This window comes from Schistocerca cancellata, chromosome 7 (genome assembly GCF_023864275.1).
Source record: "Schistocerca cancellata isolate TAMUIC-IGC-003103 chromosome 7, iqSchCanc2.1, whole genome shotgun sequence".
NCBI lineage: Eukaryota > Metazoa > Arthropoda > Insecta > Orthoptera > Acrididae > Schistocerca > Schistocerca cancellata.
In genome coordinates, this window is record NC_064632.1 from 355,177,086 (window position 1) to 355,197,902 (window position 20,817).

A 20,817-nucleotide genomic window follows, 5' to 3' on the forward strand; every position below is an offset into this window, starting at 1 on the left:
ATGGCGGTTAGGGCAGGTGTATTTTGGGACCCAGCCGATGAAAGGTAGGACCGGGCAGCGGAAAAAATCGCAGCACCAAAAAGTAAGTAAGTAGAGTAATGAAATTTTGGGAATACGTTTTTCTAGATAACAATTTAAGTGATTAGCACTGCAAGATCACAGGTTAATGTAAGCTTGAGATAATTCCATTGCAAATGTGAAATACTGGTACATTAATAACCGATGTAACCGCCAGCATGTTGAATGCAAGCTTGCAAACGTGCATGCATTGTGTTGTACATGTGCCGGGTGCTTATTGCACTTGGTCTGTCAACACCTGGGCGGTTAATACTTGTTGTGGATGACGCTGGAGTTATTTTCCTGTGATGTCCCACGTTGTCTTGTTGGAAAACTCCCCCTGGAATGCTGCTCATGGGTGGCAACACAACAGGTCGAATCACTAAACTGACGTAAAAATCTGGAGTCAATATGAGTGAGATAACCACGAGAGCGCTCCTGCTGTCATACGAATGTTTTCCAACAAGATAACGTGAGACATCACCGGACAATAACTCCAGCGCCATCCACAACAAGTATTAAGTCCAGTGTGTCTAGCAAGCAGACAGGTTCGGTTGCAGGTCCTCAACTGGTCTCCTTCTGACCAACGCCTACCCATCACTGGCACCGAGGCAGAACTACGAGGGGCGTTTGAAAAGTTCGTGCAAACTCCGAGAGATGGCACCACCGGCGCGTATCGAGGTCAAAACAGTAGCATCTTTGGAAAGAACGCACACCAAGTTTCAGCCATATTGGTCTATTTCTTTGTGTTTGACATTCATTTGAATCAAGGAAGTCGAGTGATTGTCCAAAAATGGATGAGAATGAATTTCGTGTGGTGATTAAACATTAGTTTATGAAAGGCAAAACGCCTCAGGAGAGTAAAGAGAAGCTTGATAAACATTACCTTCGATTAGAGCAGTTTATAAGTGGTTTCAAAATTTTCAGAGTGGCCATACGAGCACAAGTGATGCTGAACGTTCTGGACGCCCTGTGGATGTTATGACTCCAGAAATCAGTGATTAAATCCATGATATGGTCATGGGTGACAGAAGAGTTAAGGTGCGCGAGATTGCTAGTGCCGTGGGCATCTCGAATGAACGGATACATAGTATTTTGCATAAACATTTGGACATGAGAAAGCTATCCGCAAGATGGGTTCCGCGATTGTTCACGCTTGACCAAAAAAGGAATCGTGTGAAGTGTTGCGAGGATGGTTTGCAGCTGTTCAGGAAGAATCCGCAGGACTTTAAGCGTCGTTTCGTTACTGCGGATGAAACATGGGTATGTTACTATGCTCCTGAGACCAAACAACAATCTAAAGAATGGGTTACCAAGGGAGAATCTGCACCAAAAAAGGCGAAGACCATTCCTTCGGCCGGAAATATTATGGCGACTCTCTTTTGAGAGATTCACAAGGGATAATCCTCATCGACTATCTGGAAAAAGGTAAAACTATTACAGATGCATATTATTCATCGTTATTGGACCGTCGGAAAACCGAGCTGCAAGATAAACCGACGATTAGGCTGCAAAAAAGTCCTTTTCCATCACGACAATGCACCAGCACACACCTCAGCAGTTGTGGTCGCAAAATTAATGGCAATAGGATTCCAACTCGTTTCAGATCCCCCCTATTCTCCAGACTTGGCTCCCTCGGACTACTATTTGTTCCCCAATTTGAAGAAATGGCTGGCGGGACAAAGATTTTATTCAAATGAGTAGGAGATTGCAGCAACTAAAAGCTATTTTGCAGACTTGGACAATTCCTATTATTCGGAAGGGATCAACAAATTAGAACAGCGTCGGACGAAGTGTATAAGTCTAAAAGGAGACTATGTCGGAAAGAAAGGTTTACCCCAAACACGTAAGTAGTTTTTATTTTTACACGGACTTTTCAAACGCCCCTCGTAGCTTTCGTCAGCAAACACGGCCGACCTCCACCCTGCCCCTTCAATGAACTCTCGCTCGACACAAGGAACTCGCATATACACCTGTGTCAAAAGGTAAATGACGCTCACGACCGTTACAGCGTATATTTAAAGCAAATCCTTAAAGCGGCGCTTCTAGCATTTGAATAGACATCATGTTTCAGATGTGGAGACAGGCCTAGCAGTTTCGTTTATGTCACACAACTCTTTTTCGGTGTTACGATTTTTTCTCCATCGGTGTAATAGAGCGCAAACTGGGGCGCAGGGCAGGGCAGGGCAGAGTAAGAGAGCACAGTGCCTGTTTCAGCCTAGAGACCGTTTACTGCCAGAGCACCACGAAACTGACGGCCGGCATACAGAACAAGTGGACTGGCGGGCTGAGTGCGACAGTGCAAACTGCCTTCCAGTTTTCCGCGCCGGCCGCTGTGGCCGAGCCGTTCCAGGCGCTACAGTCTGGAACCGCGCGACCGCTATGGTCGCAGGTTCGAATCCTGCCTCGGGCATGGATGCGTGTGATGGCCTTAGGTTAGTTAGGTTTAAGTAGTTCTAAGTTCTAGGGGACTGATGACCTCAGAAGTTAAGTCCCATAGTGCTCAGAGCCATTTGAACCATTTTTGAGTTTTCCGCACACACACCCCGTTTACGTGGGATCCCAAAACCAAATTTCGTAATCTGATTTCCCAATACCACTTCCGGATGGTAATGTAAACACTTAAAAATCGATTCTGGAAATCCGCTTCTGGTTTCCTGTTTTCCAATTCGGCAACCGACTTTCGCTCCCATGTAAACGCAACTGGTTTTGAAATGTGCTTGGGCTGTTAGGTTTCGTTTCGTTTTTAAAAAAAATCGGCTAATATGGACGGAGTACTTTTTGTACAGTGAAGGATAAGTAGAAATATTAGACTGAAGCAGTTTACACCTCAACTAACTGATGAGAAACAGCGATTGGGCTGGCTAAATCATAAACTATAATAGCTGTTTTCCAGGCGCCATATTTAACAGGGCTAGCAAATCCGCTTGAGACCTTAATATGTAAACACGACAGCAAAAAACGGTTTCCGAAATTCGTTTTTCGTCCTTCGGAAGATATGTTGCATGTAAACATATTGTCGTGAAGCATTTCCTTTGCTTGGTGCCCAGCGCCGGCCGGGGTGGCCGAGCGGTTCTAGGCGCTACAGTCTGGAACCACGCGACCACTATGGTCTCAGGTTCGAATCCTGCCTCGGGCAGGGATGTGTGTGATGTCCTTAGGTTAGTTAGGTTTAATTAGTTCTAAGTTCTAGGGGACTGATGACCTCAGAAGTTAAGTCCCATACTGCTCAGAGCCATTTGAACCATTTTTGCTGCCCAGCCCTTTGTCGACTGCGTCCCAATATGCGCCTGGCCGAACACTACAAAAGCCATGGATGAGGGCAGTGTCAAGCGAAATTTCTTACTGCATTGAGAATTTTTTGGTAGAGAGATGCAGAAAGTTAGCTTCGTTAGAGCGTCATAAGATGTGTTCCAGGGAAGTGTGTTGGAACCTTTGCTATTCATGTTGTGTATTGTTGACGTAGTGGACAATACTCATAGTAGAGTCTGCACAGAATAACGTTGCCAGCAGACGCGTAATTGGCAGAGCACCTGTAGGGAGAGTCGGAATGGTGGGGATTGCGCCGGCCGCGGTGGTCTAGTGGTTCTAGGCGCACAGTCCGGAACCGCGCGACTGCTACGGTCGCAGGTTCGAATCCTGCCTCGGGCATGGATGTGTGTGATGTCCTTAGGTTAGTTAGGTTTAAGTAGTTCTAAGTTCCAGGGGACTGATGAGCACAGATGTTAAGTCCCATAGTGCTCAGAGCCATCTGAACCATTTTTTGTGGGGATTGCCAGCAGTTGCTGTAAGGGAAATGCTGGACGGAGAAGCGCTGTTCTAAACTGAAGCCTACGCTCACATTTATTGTAAATAGTGAGTGCAGCCCCTCTTCGCTCACACTTCTATGGTGACCATTCAAAAACGTCTACTGTTACCGCTGCTTTGGTCTCACTGAAAATGCATCAAAAGTAGCGATTTATTTTCTCCTGGTTTTTTAACCAGTTTTAACTTTCAGAGAAGTTTCGTGAGTGGCGGATTTTGAACAAAACTTACATTTTTCTTATTGCTGTGGTAAAATTCGGTTCGTTTGCCAAAATACAGTGGTTGTAGAATGAAGGGTTTCACGACCGGGTGACATGGCTGTTGATATACTTTCCGGGATGTGAGGTCGTGGTCCAAGAACTTTTCTGCTCCTTACGTTTCGTCCAGGACTGCGCTGGACTTCCTCAGAGGCGCTGCTCCGCCTCCAGTCGGCAAGACTCAGCGGAGCAGCGCCTCTGAGTAAGTCCAGCGAAGTCCTGGACGAAACGTAAGGAGCAGAAAAGTTCTTGGACCACGACCTCACATCCCGGAAAGTATATCAACAGCCACAATACAGTGGAATTTACACAATGTCACCTCACTAACAATGTGTGCAGACACAGTTGCGGGAGAATTCTGAAACTGTGGTTTATTAAGTTTATTAAGTAAGGAACTGAGGAAAAGTAAAGTCAACAGCTTATTGAAAATAAATGTGTAATGTCTTCACTTATGCTGTTCCAAAACCCACAGCATTTCATATTTCACCAGCTGCCAATGGCCCTTAAAATTTCATTCTTTCATCAAAAAAGTCTGTAGTTAGTGGATTAACATGGTATATAACGAAGTTTTACATAATAACCATATGACAAAATACTCTCCTCTTTGTGTGCTATCATTTGTCAAAACCTCATTTCAATACCTCAAACTGTTTGTGAAATGCGAGAAATGTTGTGGATGTTTCATTCTGGCTTTACCACTGACACATGCGATTGTGAATGAGTGTGCGACATGCGGATCATTTTTCTCAGCATTGTGACATATAGAGACCTCCACTCAATTCTAGTGAAAAACTCAGTATCCTAGCTAAATTTCATGTGCAGTAACATATTAATGTAATATGCACAAAATATAAAGTTGTAGCGACCCCTATTTTTCATTGCAAACTTTTTAGAATGTTGCACTGTGTCTTACTTAAATGGAAATATCACAATAACTATGACCATTAAAGAAACGATAGGCATGTTATCCCAAAGGATCCGCCAGGGTAGGCGAGAGCGCTAATGCGATGCTTCCTGGACTCGGTAGGCGCGCCGGCCCCGGATCGAATCCGCCCGGTGGATTAACGACGACAGCCGGTGTGCTGGCCAGCCTGTATGTGGTTTTCAGGCGGTTTTCCACATCCCGCTAGGTGAATACTGGGCTGGTCCCCACGTTCCGCCTCAGTTACACACCTCGCAGACATTTGAAACACGTTTGCACTATTTCACGATTTACACTAGATGCAGACAGCTGGGGTACACTGAGTCCATCCCTGGGGGTACGGGGTGGCGGCAGGAAGGGCATCGGGTCACCTCTAAAAACTAACCTTGCCAAATCCATTCTAACCACACTGACCCTGTGATCGCTGCGGAACTGTGGCGTAAGCAAAAGCAAGAAAAGAAAAGAAAGGCATGTTATCACAAAGCTGACACATAAAGCTATGAGTAATGCAAGAATGAATTTTTTCACCAAATAGTTTCTATGCTATTGTTTGAGAAAGTTTGCAAGGCGTGCACCTCGGTTCTATCAATGCAGCTCATCGCTGACCGGCTGAAAAGGGGAAAAGCACATCGGCCTCCCTTGCCAAACAAATGAATGAACTCGGCCAGCACTTTGGACAAAAACTGGCCACTGCACATCGGCCACCATTTCCTGCACATACTCTAACCTCAGACTTTTTGCAGATGAAGCAGTCATTTATAACAAAGTACCGTCTGAAAAAAACTGCACAAATATTCTGTCAGATGTTGGTAACATTTCAAAGTGATACAAAGAATGGCAACTTGCTTTAAACGTTCAGAAATTTCGAACTGGGCACTACACAAAATGAAGAAACGTAGTATACTATGGCTATAATATCAATGAATCACAGTCAGAATCAATTGGTTCATACAAACACCTGGATGTAACATGTTGTGGGGGTGTAAAATGTATATAATGTCAGTCATAGGTAAAGCAGGTGGCAGATGGAAAATGCAACTAGTCTAGATAGAAGACTGCACATAAAATACTCAAACAATCCATTCTGAAATGTTGCTGGAGTTTGTGTGGTCCGTACCAAATAGGACTGATAAGGAATGCTCAACAGGTATAAAAAAAGGCAGCATGAATGGTGCCAGGTTTGTTTGATCCACGAGAGAGTGTCGTGAAGATGCTGAAAGAACTGAACAAACAGGCACATGAAGATAGATGCAAACTGTCTCAAGAAAATCTACTTTGAAAATTTCTAGAATCAACTTTAAGTGATGAATCTAGCAGTACATTATAACCCTCTATGTATCACTCCCACTCAGTCACAAAAACTATATTAAGCTAACTGCAGTGCACACGGAGGCATTTAAGCAATCATTCTTTCTGTGATCCATATGTGAATGGAATGGCAAGAAGCTCTGCTAACTCTTACAGTAGGACATACCCTTTACCACGCACTTCTCAGTGGTTTGCAGAGATGTAGATCGTTAATTCATATTCTGTGCTGAGTATGATATCTACTCCTTTCAACAGATCTAATTCTTCAGTATATCCCTCCAGAAGGACTATGTCCTCTGCAAATTTCAGCATTGCTGTCTGTCCCCCTTGCAGTCTTCCACAATTTGCTTCCAACTACTCCATTGTTGGGGTCTGTTGGTCAAGTTGAGAAGTGCTGAAAGGTTATGGCAAGGAATGCTGCTCAGACGGTGGAGTATTTCAGCCTACTTTCAACCTAGGTTTCACATGTCAATGATGTGAATATTTGCCAGGAACGAAATGTGGCTCGGATTCCACATCAGACTGTAGGTCCCTTTTCTCTGGTAGGATTACTGAAGAAGATTAGTTAGGGATACGTGACTCACTGAGATGGAATCCAATTGAAAATATTACACTGGTGCATTGGCCTATGCAGGATTATTGTTATAACTCCTCCATTGCTTATTCGACATACAAGTTGAACTGCTGTGGTAACAAGCCAAGCCCCTGCCCTAATGCCTTCTAAACATGAATACTTCATGACTCTCCGCTTTTATGACTCTCACTTGGGTTTTTCAGATGTTTTAGATTATTTGTCTGTCTCTGTACTTTAGTCCCAATCCTCTATGAACTTTAACATCTTATAACACCTTCTGTTATCAAAGATTTCATCTAGGTGTGGAAGTACTTTGTACTAGGAAGGCATTCCATACATATCTTCAATCTATCTTCCATTGCTAAGAGCAATATCAAAATTGTTTCTGTGGTACCCTTTTCCTCCGTAAACCAAACCTATATTTCTTTACTATGTCTTCATTTTTGCTTTCAATACTAATAGCTGAAACTCCAGATTCGAATGTTAACAATGTAAGGAAAAGATAGATTGGTATTTACTGCAAAGATGACACATTAAGTTACAGACAGACACAGTTAAATGACACTTACGCATTAGCTTTTGGCAACAGCGTGTGTCAGAAAAAAGAGAAACACACTTGCCTAATGACATTGTGGTCCAAGCTGCCAGAGCTGGTGGTCATGTGTGTGTGAGATATGCTTGCTTGTGTGAATGAATGGTGTGGGTTTCTCTTTCTTTTTCTGACAAGGGCTGTGGCCAAAAGTTAATGTGTAAGTGTCTTTTAATTGTGCCTCTCTGCAACTTAATATGTCATCTGTGTGGTAAGTTTATTTTTATACATATTATTCTGATAGAAGTTCAGATGTTTACTAGTCAGAATTATCATCCAATAGTTACAGATTTTTCTATCATGCATCTTCTTTGGTAACGTGATGATAATTCTGTTCCAGCGCTCTTACACTGTCATCTGTTTCACAGATCTCAAATTACATCCCAGTTCCTATAGCCTAGCTCTAGCATTTCCACTAACTTTGAAGGTATGTCATCGACATACTTGTTTAACCTCACATCATTCAGCGCTCTGTCAAACTGTCTCTATATTACTGGATCACCTGTTTCTTTCACATCAACTTCCCTCTCCCACCACACTTCAGAACAATTCCATTTCATTGTGCAGATCATTGAATTTGATGCCTGTCATCTGTCTACCATTTCTTTTGCATTTAAAGCGGTTTTCCATCATAATTTCACAGGTCATGTAAGACCTTGACATATTACTTCTCCAAAGTTATATTTAATTTTCTTATATATCGTGTCGAATTATCCTATATTTTATCTTTTTCGATATCTTTACATGATCTCTCACCCATTCTGGTAATCTCTCTCATTCTTAAGATTAATACATTTTCTACTTCCATCCACTAGCTTGAATGCTTCCTTTATGTAGTGTCCTTTTGTAATTCTTTTATTCTTTATTAGTTTGTACTGCTCTCCTTTTGAATTAATCACTAAGTATTTATGTAGAGCCGTCATTATTGCCTCAGAGAATATCATCTTTTTGTCAGTCTGTCATTAATTTTCAGAATTCCATTTCATCATATAATCTATATTTTTTCATTTTCTTCTTGAATTTCAGTCTGCTGTTCATTACTACTGGGTTGTAGCTTGAGCATCTGGAATGAGATACACTTCACAGGCCCTAATTTTATTCCTAAATGTTTTAAGAATCATGATATAGTACAGTTGATATCTCTTTGTGAACAACAGTCTATTCCACATATGTCTTTTAGTATTGTAATCTTGAAGAAAAAGTGTTTGTGACCTATGGCAGAATTCTAAATATCTGTTTCACCTTTCTCCTTTAGGCACAGTTTTCCACCCCAAGGGTAAGCTGATCTGATCATCTTTTTTCTCCTTCATATTCTTTCGACAAGCCTGTTGACAGAATGTGGGTCACTCCTTATATCACAAGTTTTCACACACAATGACAGATATTATTCGAAAAATATGTAATGGTTGAGACTGAATCAGCGACTCAGTAGTTTGGATTTGTAGTCAAAGTAGCTAAACTCCAGACCAAGGTGCTCTGTGGATTTTTAATGTCTATTTATGCAGAAAATATTACATATTTCCTTCTAAGTCAGTAGACTGTGATAGTATATTAAATTAACCACAACTTGTCTACATCAGAGATAAGTTTTTTTCGTAAATTGGTTTAACTCGTTTAGTGTCTGACAAATACATATACACCACTGTTCTAAAGTACTATACATCCCTGAGAATTTTGATACAGAACTTCAAAAAACCCATTAGTCTTTCAAATTGCAAATATTTATTAAAGAAGGATAGTCTACAAGTGAGAGTGAACATTATGATGAAGGACAAGATTGTTTCTAATACTTTAATTCGAGGAAATATACCAATAGGACATTCATGTCTGTGCAGTGGCATACCATGTCACCTCCAACTGCTCCTATTTTGTTGTAGGCTTCTTCTTCTGAACCTCTTTCCCAACCAGTTACCACAAATCGTCAATTTGATTAAGATCTATCGAATTTCGTGGCGATGGAAGTTCTCTGATACTCAGTTTACTCATGACAGAACGAATCTGAAATTATAGAGTTGGCCGATATGTTACAGCAGCAACCCTGGAACTTGTACTACAAAGATAAAATAACCAAAACTGACCTTTTTCATGTGCGACATGAAGCCAGATCCAGTTGGAAAACCCACTGGACATCTGGGAAAACATCAGACGCATTGAATATCAGTGGGTGCCAAATCACAACATCATATTGATCACTGTTAATTATTCCCTGAACGAAGTGCAACCTTCCAACACCTTGGTATGTATTTGCTCTCCACACCATTACTGATGGAGCATGTTTCATGGTTTGCACAAGGTTGTCAGGGTCTGTCCTTTTATTGTGTTCACAACTGATGAGCTGTGGTCTTTCACTCTCCATGGAAAATGGGATTCCATCTGAAAATACCAGAACTCTCCACTGCTCTTTGTCTAACTTAAGTGCAGTCTGGCCCATGCAAGACCCTTTTTCCTCATTTCAGCACTAAAAAAAAAAATTGCTTCTCTTGCCAACTCTGGCCTTCATTCCCATTACACAGAATCTTTTCCTAACAACTGATGAGCTGGAATTAACTCCCATTGCCTCTTGCCATGATTTTGCCTGTTCAACTGAAGTAGCACTCTTGTTTTCCTGGATTAGTCGATGAAGTATTCTGTTCTCTCGGGGCAAAGAAATGCGTTGGTGCCAACTTCATGGTAAATTTTCCATATGTCCTTTGGCCATCAGCTTCTGCAGATTTCGACTAACAGCTGATCTCAAACTATTTAATCTCTTTGCCGTTTTAGTATTGTTTAAGCTTTCCTTGTGTAGAACCTCAATGCTATTTTTCTTTCTTGGGGTTAATTCATGAGTTTTCACCATGACAGTAAATGCACGTATGCACAGTAGGAAGAAAATTTAAAAAAGTCAGCAATACTTTCAGCAGACCATAGTTAGCAAACGCCAAACCTCAGATAACACAGAACACTTCTGAGTCAATAATTGGCAGTATGAGATCACATTCCTGCTAGGCATTGTAGCAAGGCATCCCTCCCCCCTCCAAAAAAAAGTTAATACATGTACATTTCTGTTAGAAGATGTGTAAATGACAAAAGAACATCATTGCAATCATGCAATCAAGAGTGGGCGGTAATTTAGAACAGTAGTGTAGCTCTTGAAGACAAGATATTTTGAGCAAACACTAGAATGTATCCATGTTTGCCTCACCACCTGTATTTTCGCCCATCAACCTCCCCTTATTAACACAGGTATGAACACTGGCACTCTCCTTTTAAATACTTTTTCAAGATTTTAGCTTTATAATCACATTAAGTTTTATATTTCATTATTGGTGTTGTGTTAATTAGTTCATTCAATTGTTGTTGTTATTTCCAATGTGAGTGTATGCTTCCTACTAGCAGTTCTGTGGGACGCATTAATATTTGCAAAATTATTAACCATCTCATTACTGACAATTTAAAGAAAGGTAAATATTGAATGAAACGCTCACTGCAAACTCATTGATAATACATTGAAAGTTTGATTTTGATTCATAGCTGTAGATACTTTGCAAAATTAGCGAATGAAATTTAAACTGTTTGCTGCCACATACTTCAAGTGAATAACTTTCATTAAGGACATTATCCACAGAGGCCTACATATTAAAGCTATTATCACAAACATTAAAATTTCAGAATTTCCATGATTTCTTTGAATAATCACATTTACTGGAGTTAGAAGAAATACCTTTACAATATTACTTTGTTTAAGATGGCAAGTCTTGAATTTTAGTGATTTCGGAATTTTAAAATTTGAGTGGCACAGAAATATATCTGCATGTAGTACGAAATACTCTGATTCCAACTTGCTGTTTTTAAGCTGTCTCAATTAGTGCAGGTGTAATAAAATATACCTAGGAAAAAACACAATTACCTGAACCAAATCAAAAGGAAATAGCCTCAATAGTGTACATGGAATTACAGCAACACTCTTTTCAATGTAACTTACATGAACACATCCTAAGAAGAAGTGCTCTGAAAGCTAAAGTCACTGATCTGAATTTCTGTGAACCATCTGGACATAGTAGAGAGATATGGGTGGTCTTCTTTCTCCAACTACTGGGCAAATACCTTCAGTATCTTCAGATCTATAGTCAATCACTAAAGAATATGGTGCTTCAGAAATACTCATAGTTTCTTTCTTCTTCTGTGTCATCTCCTTATGTGTAATTATCAGGAGATACTATATACAGGCCTAAATGAAAGAATCACCATTTATGTTTCTGGCAGAATCAAATTTTTGCCCAGATGATCCTGTTCTGTACAGTTTATGATGAAATGTAATTGATTGATTGACTGATTGATTGATGGACTGATTGACTGATTTTTATTTGGTCCCATTTGATTACATTATGTAGAGAATCTGTGCTTGTAATATATAAGAGGTCAACTTGGCCTAAAATCTTATAATATTTAGCCTATCTATTACAATATAAAACCACAAACTACAAGTTGTTTACACACATCATACTACAATACTTTCAATTGATTTACAGCACATTCTTACAAATAATAACAGCTTTCCTTATCCATACAAAGATATTCTTCTGCAATATAAAATTATTTTTGCATCACATAATCCTTTATTAGGTTTGCAATGTCCTTTCCCTCATACTATCCTGTAGACTCTTAAAAAGATGCTTTACCAGTCATACAACTGAGTATTGAGGTCCTTTTTTTGCAGTTTGCAGTCTATGTGGTATACTTCTCAGCGACCTTTATTTCTTGTAGTCATATGAATGAGCAACTGCATTTTTTTCAAGTAATATACTTCCATTGATTAATGAATTATAGTTCAATATATGTACATGGCTAGAGAAGTCAATATTTTTAGAGTACAGAAGGCAGTTCTGCATGACTGTTTTTTAGCTCAAATGGCCCTAAAGGCCTATCTTCATAATATAAATATATATATAGGTTGAACAGAAGTGGGCTAAGTACAGACTCTTGGAGTACACTGCACTTCATATTTCTGATATCAGATCTGCAGCCAGATTCTGTCACATATTGCTTTCTGTTACCAGCATTATTTTATCCATTGCACAGTAAGTCTACATGTGCCATAGTTTTTCAGTCAATGCTGTATGTATGTCTGTGTCCAAAGCTTTAGACGAATCAGGAAACATAGCAGATACACAGTTTCCTTTGTCTAATGCATCTATAACAGATTCTGTTAGACTTGAGATAGTGGTTTCTATAGACTTTCCTTTTTGGAAACCATGTTCTGCTGGAATCAGAATCTTATTTTTCTCAAGGAATGTGGCCATCCTACTATACATGAGCATCTCTAGTATTTTTGAGAAATCAAAGATTAAAGAAAATGGTCTGTGGTTATTCATGTTATCTTTGTCACATTTCTTATACATTGATACTACTTTTCTTATTTTTAATTTTTATGAAAATGCTCCTCCCCTGAATGAGCTGTTTGCTATATGCAAAAGAGATTCCATTATTTCTTCATTCACATGTTTTATTAAATAATTCCATATTTCATTATCTCCAGCAGACATCATGGATTTTAATTTCTGAATTATTTCTTGAGTTCTGCTACTGGTTCCAAGAGCATTGGGTAGAATGGCTGCCCAGGTGAGGTGGAATGCTTGTTCTGTCTGTAGTTGTAATGTTTTCAGTTATCACTTAATAAAATTCAGGTGCATACACTCTTTTGGCTACATCTTCAAGTGTTATTATGTGTCATTTTGTTTCACTTTTGTGGTTTGAATTTGTATGGGTGCATTTATTGAACTGACATTTGCTTCTGTTATTGATTGCCTGACTTCTGGTACTGTTTATATGTCTCCCGTGTTCCCTGTTTGAGTTCCTTCGCTCTAATCCTAAGTTCAATTATTTATTTGGTAATCCATTGCCAGTTGAGACCTTACTCTATTTGATAGGTCATTTTGGGATAGACTGAATTGAAGTGATGGATTAGTGTGTTAATAAATGCATCATACATCTCATTCGTGCTTTGTGCTTGCATTGTTTCAGTCCTATCTTCTTTCCTCAATGTTATTTTTAAAATGTTTGTGTTTTTTAGATTTACGATCTTGACTTCTCTCGTATCTCGCTTTATTTCTGCTTTTGAGCTTCTGTTTTTGTAGATATGTAACATTACCCTTGATGGTCAGAGATTGCTGCTTACATAACTTTTGCTTCACATTCACTATTTTCAATATTAATTATAACGTTAAATGACAGTCTGACACTAATCAGTCATTCTTGTAGGTACATTTCTTATTTTTTATATTACACTGTAATAATATTTCTTTTAATTATTTTTTGTGTTTTGATTCCTTACCCATATCTTTGTTGTAGTCCCCACTTGTTACAACATCCTTTGTTGTAAACTTCAGTAATAATTTCGTTACTTTTTTCAGAAATGTTGCTACGTTACCACCTGGTGACGTGTGTACTCAGGAAATTGTTAGTTCTTCACTCATTATTCCAGTACTTTCAAAATATTTTCTGATGCATGCTGGAAGATTTATATATTTTCAATATCCTGTAGACTCTCAATCTTCTTCTTGTATATAGCAACAGCTGTACCTTTATATTTTAGTCTACACAACATCTGTACCTTTATATTTTAGTCAGCAGAAATAAGTAGTCAGATCATAGTCTCTTATTATTAGATTGCAAAGTTCTGCTTCATTTAGCATATAGTCTGTAAAGCATAATGCATCTGGTTGTATTTCACTAAAGAGCTCTTCCAGTTTTTTGTTGCTAGGTATTTAATGTTTTGGTACAATATTTAAATGTTATTTTCCTTTTGATGACTCCTAAGTTGTTGTAAATCTGTTGTAGCTGTAGACTAACATGTGATTACATTGTATTCAACATTTTTTTTTATCTTGTACCTCTTCTCTTTCATTGGCTGCACAATAAAAAATATTTTGCTAAACAATAGGGAGCTGTTTGTACTCTCCGTGAAGTCTATGTTGGTTCCTTTTCTATTTATGCAAATTTTGAAGTTTCTAATTGTTGCATCTTTCTACTTTAATGTAGTTCATATTCTTTGTATGGTGTTGTATATGATGGTTCAGTTATTACATTTAATATTGTACCAGTTGGTTCTTCTGTTCATGAATTTGCAATGTATTGGTTCCAGTACTACAGTTCTATTGATCAGTTAGTGTTGCCTTCCTTGTTTTTGGAGTGTGGTGCTCCAGTCATAGCATCCTATTCTTTTATTTTGTAGGAAATTTTTCTTCTTCTATCACTATGATTTTTCTGAGTTATTTTACATTTTGACCTCCAGCCCCAGTCAACCATAGAAAATATGAAAAACATAAAAATTATGAGCTGTCCATTGGTACGATACTATAAAACTACTCTTTATTTACAAACGAAATTGCATAAACTTTCGTACAGTGCTATCCAAGTTTTTAGTAGTGGGGCATGTAGAACATCATACACAACAAAGGGCAGCAAAGACTTGTTTGACATTCTGGAGATTGTCAAAGGAATGAAGAAAAAAAATTAACTTGCAGATGCATAAAAAAGTTGTCTTCCATGTCACGAAAAATTGTTTTATAGCGCTGCATGTACAGTTAAAAAAGTAACTCACAGATGCATAAAAAAAGATGCTTGCCATCTCGTGAAAAAATCATTTGTACCAGTGCAGGCATAGTCAAAATAATGTTACTAAATGTAATTCCTACACTGTCAAATGCTATCCATCACTGGCAAATGCATAAAAAGTACGAAATATAGCTCCTGCATTCATCCAAATTCTATCCATCAATGGAATGGAATAGAATCTTATTATGTTATATGGTAAGGTGCATTTCGCCACATATCTTACAGTGATCCGATTGGTATAGCTTTAGATGTACACAATCGACGGTCGATAGATCTACAGAACGAAATACATCGTTCTTCTTGTCTCTCCTGCTCATCGCTAGTATTTATTACTTGTTTCTAAAATTAGGGGGGCAGTAGAAAGAACATACCTGCCATGTTGCACGGCTCCATGTCCACAGATTCCGGTTCCCCGTAACGGGTGTCTTTGAACCCTGCCGATCACGTTCCTCCAAGTGCAAAACCAAGCACTGCCGGTATCGGGCTAATTAATCCACTCAGTGTTTTCCAATGAAAGAAAGAACCTCTGTCAACGAGACCAAAAACTCATATTTATTGCGCCAGTGCAGTGACAGCTCTCTCTTTATTGGGCGCTGTTTCATTATTTCTTTATGCGTCTGCTACATTGAAGCAACGTTGGGCGGAGGCGCTTGGTACGTTTATGCGCTGAGCGGCAGTAGAATCTCGTTAGTGGTTGCCTAGCAACCGGTATCCCTTCTATTATGAGCGAGGGGAGGTAGTTGATAGGCTGGCGGGAGGGGAGGGAAGCGGACGGGCAACTTGCCAAGTCCACGAGAAACTGAAAGTGATGTTTATAATTACGGTAGTTATCGTGGGAGCAGGCGCGAGGGGGGAGGGTGGCGCAGACAGAGGTGTCAATATTTACGCGTAAATGGGAGAATGAGATAGTATATACAGAAAGGACATGGAAAACAACAGAGGAGGCTTTGACTTGTGTGAGTACTGTGGAACGACCTCATGGAAAATCGTAAGGACATTTCATTCCATTTCAGTGACTCTTGTTGCGATGCTAGTAAACCTTGTAATACGCAAATAAAGATAAGTTTGGTTCTGAATGTTTATCTTGATGTCATTTATTTCTTCCGTAAAACGTGAGAACAATATCTGTCAGGAACAGTCGTCATAATATGCACGCAGTATTTAGTTACTTAAACAAAACCTTGAATCGTTTCATGTACAGTAATTGAATCAAGAGAGTAAGGGGGATAATCTTTCGACGCCGTCGAAATCATTAGATACGGAACTCCAACTCGGTTTAGGCAAGAATGGTAGAATAAGTCGGACACACCTCGTTAAGTCTGCCTTTCGACTGCGCAGCTTTAGAAAAAATATAGAAAAATTAGAATGACTGAAATGTAATTTGAGGGCAGTCCTTGCCGTTATAGTAGTCTTAATCAGAACACCAACTCGTCCTTATAAATGGAACACATGCGTGTGCTGCTGTGCTTAATCAGCTGTATTATTTGCCATTTGGCAATGGGATACGAAGTTCGTTCCTCAGCTCACTTTTTCTGTCTTCCGATGTTCTCTTCGTTGCAGCTTATAGGAAAAACAACATGTGTGTTATGTAAACGCTCTTCCGTTTTTGTCGTCTGGAAATTATTCATGGCTAACAGCTGTTTCCCTTGGTCTGTATACCCACGAGTGCATCTGGTGGGGGGAGTAGAGAACTGGCGCTCTGCTGCTGCTGTTGCCAAGTCTTCAACAAATCCTGCTTGGTTCGGGTTCGCTCGGCACATGGCGGCGTTCGGCTTCAGTCGGGTTCTGGCTACCGCTCCTACGGCTGTGTTTGGTGCGCCTGTGACGCCAATCTCGGCCTTACAGGCAGAGACCATTTTCACTTCCCCCTCTCCGCAGCCCATGCTGCAGCCGCATTTCACAGTACACCACGGTTCATGGGAGTACACACTCAGGAACAGGAGCGGATAAGTTCAGTGTATGTGGAAAGTGGTAGTGGGCGGTGACTCATCAGTCAAGGTACTTACTTAAGCACTCGTTAACAAACACTAATCCTGAAGCGGTGACGTAAGACTTACAGTGTTGTCAGTTCTTTAACTACGGTGTGAACGTTTTAGTACATATTACTACAAATTTATTTCTTGCGCTTCGATGTGGAAATGGTTTTGGTGTCACGTGGTAAGTTTTCCATATATTCATATTTCCCGCATTTTTTATTATTTTTTGTCATGTTAAAGCGTTCGTAGTTTGTTCATGAAGTTGTTCGACTGTCGGAAGATATACCATTCGCAACTTCCGATGTTTAGAATAGATAGCTATTCCATAGATTAACGCCATTGGAAGAATGTAACCACCATGTTTGTTACATCTTTATGATTGACATGCGTAAGTTGAGGAACGATGTTTGGGCTTGTATAAGGAATTTGTTGACGTAAACAATTGGTAACTGATCCAGATGAGTGTTGACGGCCGCAGTGCCGAAGTGAACGTGGTAGTTGTATACGTGTGTAACAGTGCTGCTTCAAATGCCGGCACAAGAGAAATGTAGGCAGTGCTTCGAATTAGGAATAATGAAGATCATGTTTATACAGTCAAGATGGCAACGGGTGATTGTTTAATTAGCCTTCTTTTGAAATGTTTAGTGTGCTTTATTATACTTTATATCGAGTTGGTGAGTATGCAATCATCTCTCTAATATATTTTTTACTGTTGTAGGAGGCTTGCCATGAACATACCTGCAGCATCAAAAACTGGTGAGTAGTGTACGCTGTAGAAGGTCGAGTGCAATAGTGATTAACGAGGTATCATCGTAGTTTATTTCTGGTTAAAAGCTTGTTTTGTTTATTAATTCGAATTTTCCCGAACAGTCCAACGGAGATTCGTTCATAGCTATAAACAGAATTAAACATTCGATGAAAATCACGAAAATTGCAGTACGGTATTCGGCATTATCAATAATTAATTTGTGGGGGAACAGAAGGAAAAATGTTCAGTAGAAGACTGACTGGCTCGCGTCAACAGTGCATGACCGTAGCTTTGTTGGATTGATCATTTATGTTTACATTGTGTAAGGGTATTGTATTCAAATCATTATTTAAAAATAAATTCTTAGCTGCTTTTTCAAGGATTAACATGTACGCAATGCATGGTTTCATTGGGAAGATCAGTGAACATTTTCGTATGTGACATTTACAGCGTTAACGTTGAGAAAGTCACTCTTCAGGGGAAAACAACCTCTTGAAACAAAAACGTCCACTTCTATAGATAGGCGACAATCTAAACATTGGAGTATATGTGACAACAGACATATAAATCGAATAGTATAGTTACATCTGGGTGCAGTTAATTAAAACAGTATGTTCACCGGTGTAGTAGTATTGCATGTCAGCAGTATCCCCCCCCCCCCCTTTTTGCATGGTAAAAAAATCGTTGTGAACTTATCATAGTCCTTCGATTGGTGTACTCGCATGTTTTAACCTGAATCTTGGTTTCTCGAATTCAGTTTTCATTTTTCCTTTGCGAGTTACATGATTGACAACTATCCTTCATTTCACATGGCATCTGTAATTGTTAGAAGAAGCGACTATAATTGTATTAATTGCAACCACATAAATGATTGTTGTAAGCTGTAATAATTTTCTTCTGTCTGAGCATGACAGTGGCCACCCTCGTTCCTTCCCCTTTTCCCTCATTTATTTATTTATTTTCGTATTTGTGATTAGAAGTGGTGTAGTATTTATTTGCTGGTCGTGCTTTTGCTACTGTTTCATCAGTCACTAGAAATGTAGTTCTCTTGTCTGTTGTGTTGGAAATATTTACTGGCATCAGTTGTTGTAGGTCTAGTTAGTCACCATCAGTGGTAGTGTACGGTATCACACGTGGATGTACCCTTGCTCCATTTCTGAGCAACACCATTAATTTGAATTTCCAGCATTTTATCTGTATGCACTGTAAATGTTCATTGCATATTTTTTGACATCTTTGGAAATGCCATTTTTAATTTTCTTATGATGATTTGAATGTGAGTTTCGGCCCAAAACTGTCATCGAATGAATAAAAAGTAAACATTTGGTACTTGACTGGCTTTTCGTTCTACCATTAATATGTTTGAAGGATGCTGTTCTTTCATTTTATGCGAGTGTTTTTAAGCTGAGAGTAGCACTGTCACCATTGAAAATAATTGTTGATGTTTTGTGTTGGTTGTTAGTGCTGAAGTGTTGAGGTGAAATGCATTTGGCTTGATAATTTCAAAAATATGTTTATGTAGTATAGGCGGTAAGACGAAACTGTTAACAAATAATGTAAAAGGTCTAAAACTTTTGGGCGTGTGTTAAATAGTAAAATGAGAATATCATGTAGTGCTCCTTTTCAAATACTTAAAATGCTGAACCTGTGTGGGATGAAATTACAAGTTTTTTTGGAAGAGTCATTTCTTTTTGTATTTGAGTCATCCACAGGTTTCATTGGATTTGCTAGACTTACAGTGATGATTACAAGCTGGTGCATTCAACATGACTATAGCTAAATTTGTTCATGACCTTATTTAGGATTGCTTGTACACCATTTGCCATAATTGATGTTCTCAGTACAATTTTAAACAGGAAAAAATGCGAGAAATGCTTGGTGGTTATGGTGTAAAGACTGTAGCAGGTCTGGTACACAGTGCACTAGTGAAAAATCGGTATCGTTCCCAGATACATTATGTGCAGGGTTCATTTGTTGGTACATTACAACCTGTAGTTTTATCTGATATGTTTTTGAAGCTAGCATTTGGTAACGGTGTGCCATAATTATTATTTCTTAAAACAGAGGTGTTCTGTAGTGTTTCATAGTTATGGTTTTAGTTGAATTAGGTATTAGGTAACTAATGCAAATGCTTTGCTAATCATAGGTGGTGCTGCTGCACAGCAATGTCAAGAGAGTTATGCTAATTTAACAGTCTTCTGGAGAACCTGAAAGTTAAATCAAAAGCAGAGTTATGACAGAATGGTTGGAGATTGTGACTGTAAATGAAACAGTTTTAAAAGAGTTAAAGACAATCAAAAATCATCAGGCAGGGAAGTGCCACACAAGAATTCACTACTGTTGAGCTTGACATTAGGCCTACATAAAATGTTATGTGGCGGTATTTGTGTGTGTGTGTGTGTGTGTGTGTGTGTGTGTGTGTGTGTGTGTGTGTGTGTGTGCGCGCGCGCGCGTCATAATTGTAGAGAAATGTGTACGCTGCCCAGAAGATTTAATTTTCAGTAAGCTTCCAGTAGAACTGAAAACATGTGTTATAAGATCCAAAGTCTTTAAGTTGATAGATCTCTTTGTGGCACACTGGTATTGTATACCTCATAGCAGTTGGATTGTTTCCTCTGTAATGTGTTACTTATTTGTGTAGTATTTCACAGTTGTTTTTTTGTGCCTCATTAATTCTTCAGTCTCTTTGTCTTATAAATTTTCAAATGAGCATTCTGTAAACTACACACTGACTCATTCCAAGAACAAGTAGCTTTGGCTCACATGGGTCCAAATATAACTAACAAATGTAAAATCAAAAAAAGGAGCCATCTTTAGTGGTCTTGGAAGACCTTGTGGATAATCTGAACTATATGAAATCTTAATGCCAATCTGCGGGAGTAATCATTTAGTGTGTTACACAGAATGCCCTACTTTCACAAAGTGAATTTGTGATTTATGCTTAGTGGTAACCAAAGCCAAGATGCGAATGTGTGTCGATGCATAATAT

The 20,817-nt window shown here is 39.2% G+C and overlaps 1 protein-coding gene across 5 annotated transcripts in view; it reads left to right on the plus strand.

Annotated features, from left to right (window-relative positions):
• Window positions 1-16,897: 16,897 nt before the first annotated feature.
• LOC126091939 (histone acetyltransferase KAT6A-like) overlaps window positions 16,898-20,817 on the plus strand; it is a 54,392-nt gene continuing 50,472 nt past the window's right edge. For 3 of the 5 annotated variants that reach the window (XM_049907260.1, XM_049907265.1, XM_049907263.1), the window contains exons 1-2: window positions 16,898-17,261; window positions 17,799-17,836. In XM_049907260.1, coding sequence (XP_049763217.1) covers window positions 17,809-17,836 — 28 coding nt within the window. In that variant the 5' untranslated portion in view covers window positions 16,898-17,261; window positions 17,799-17,808. Of the gene's footprint in view, window positions 17,262-17,418; window positions 17,690-17,798; window positions 17,837-20,817 lie in introns of those variants that run through there. The other 2 variants (XM_049907262.1, XM_049907261.1) reach the window with 2 other exon arrangements.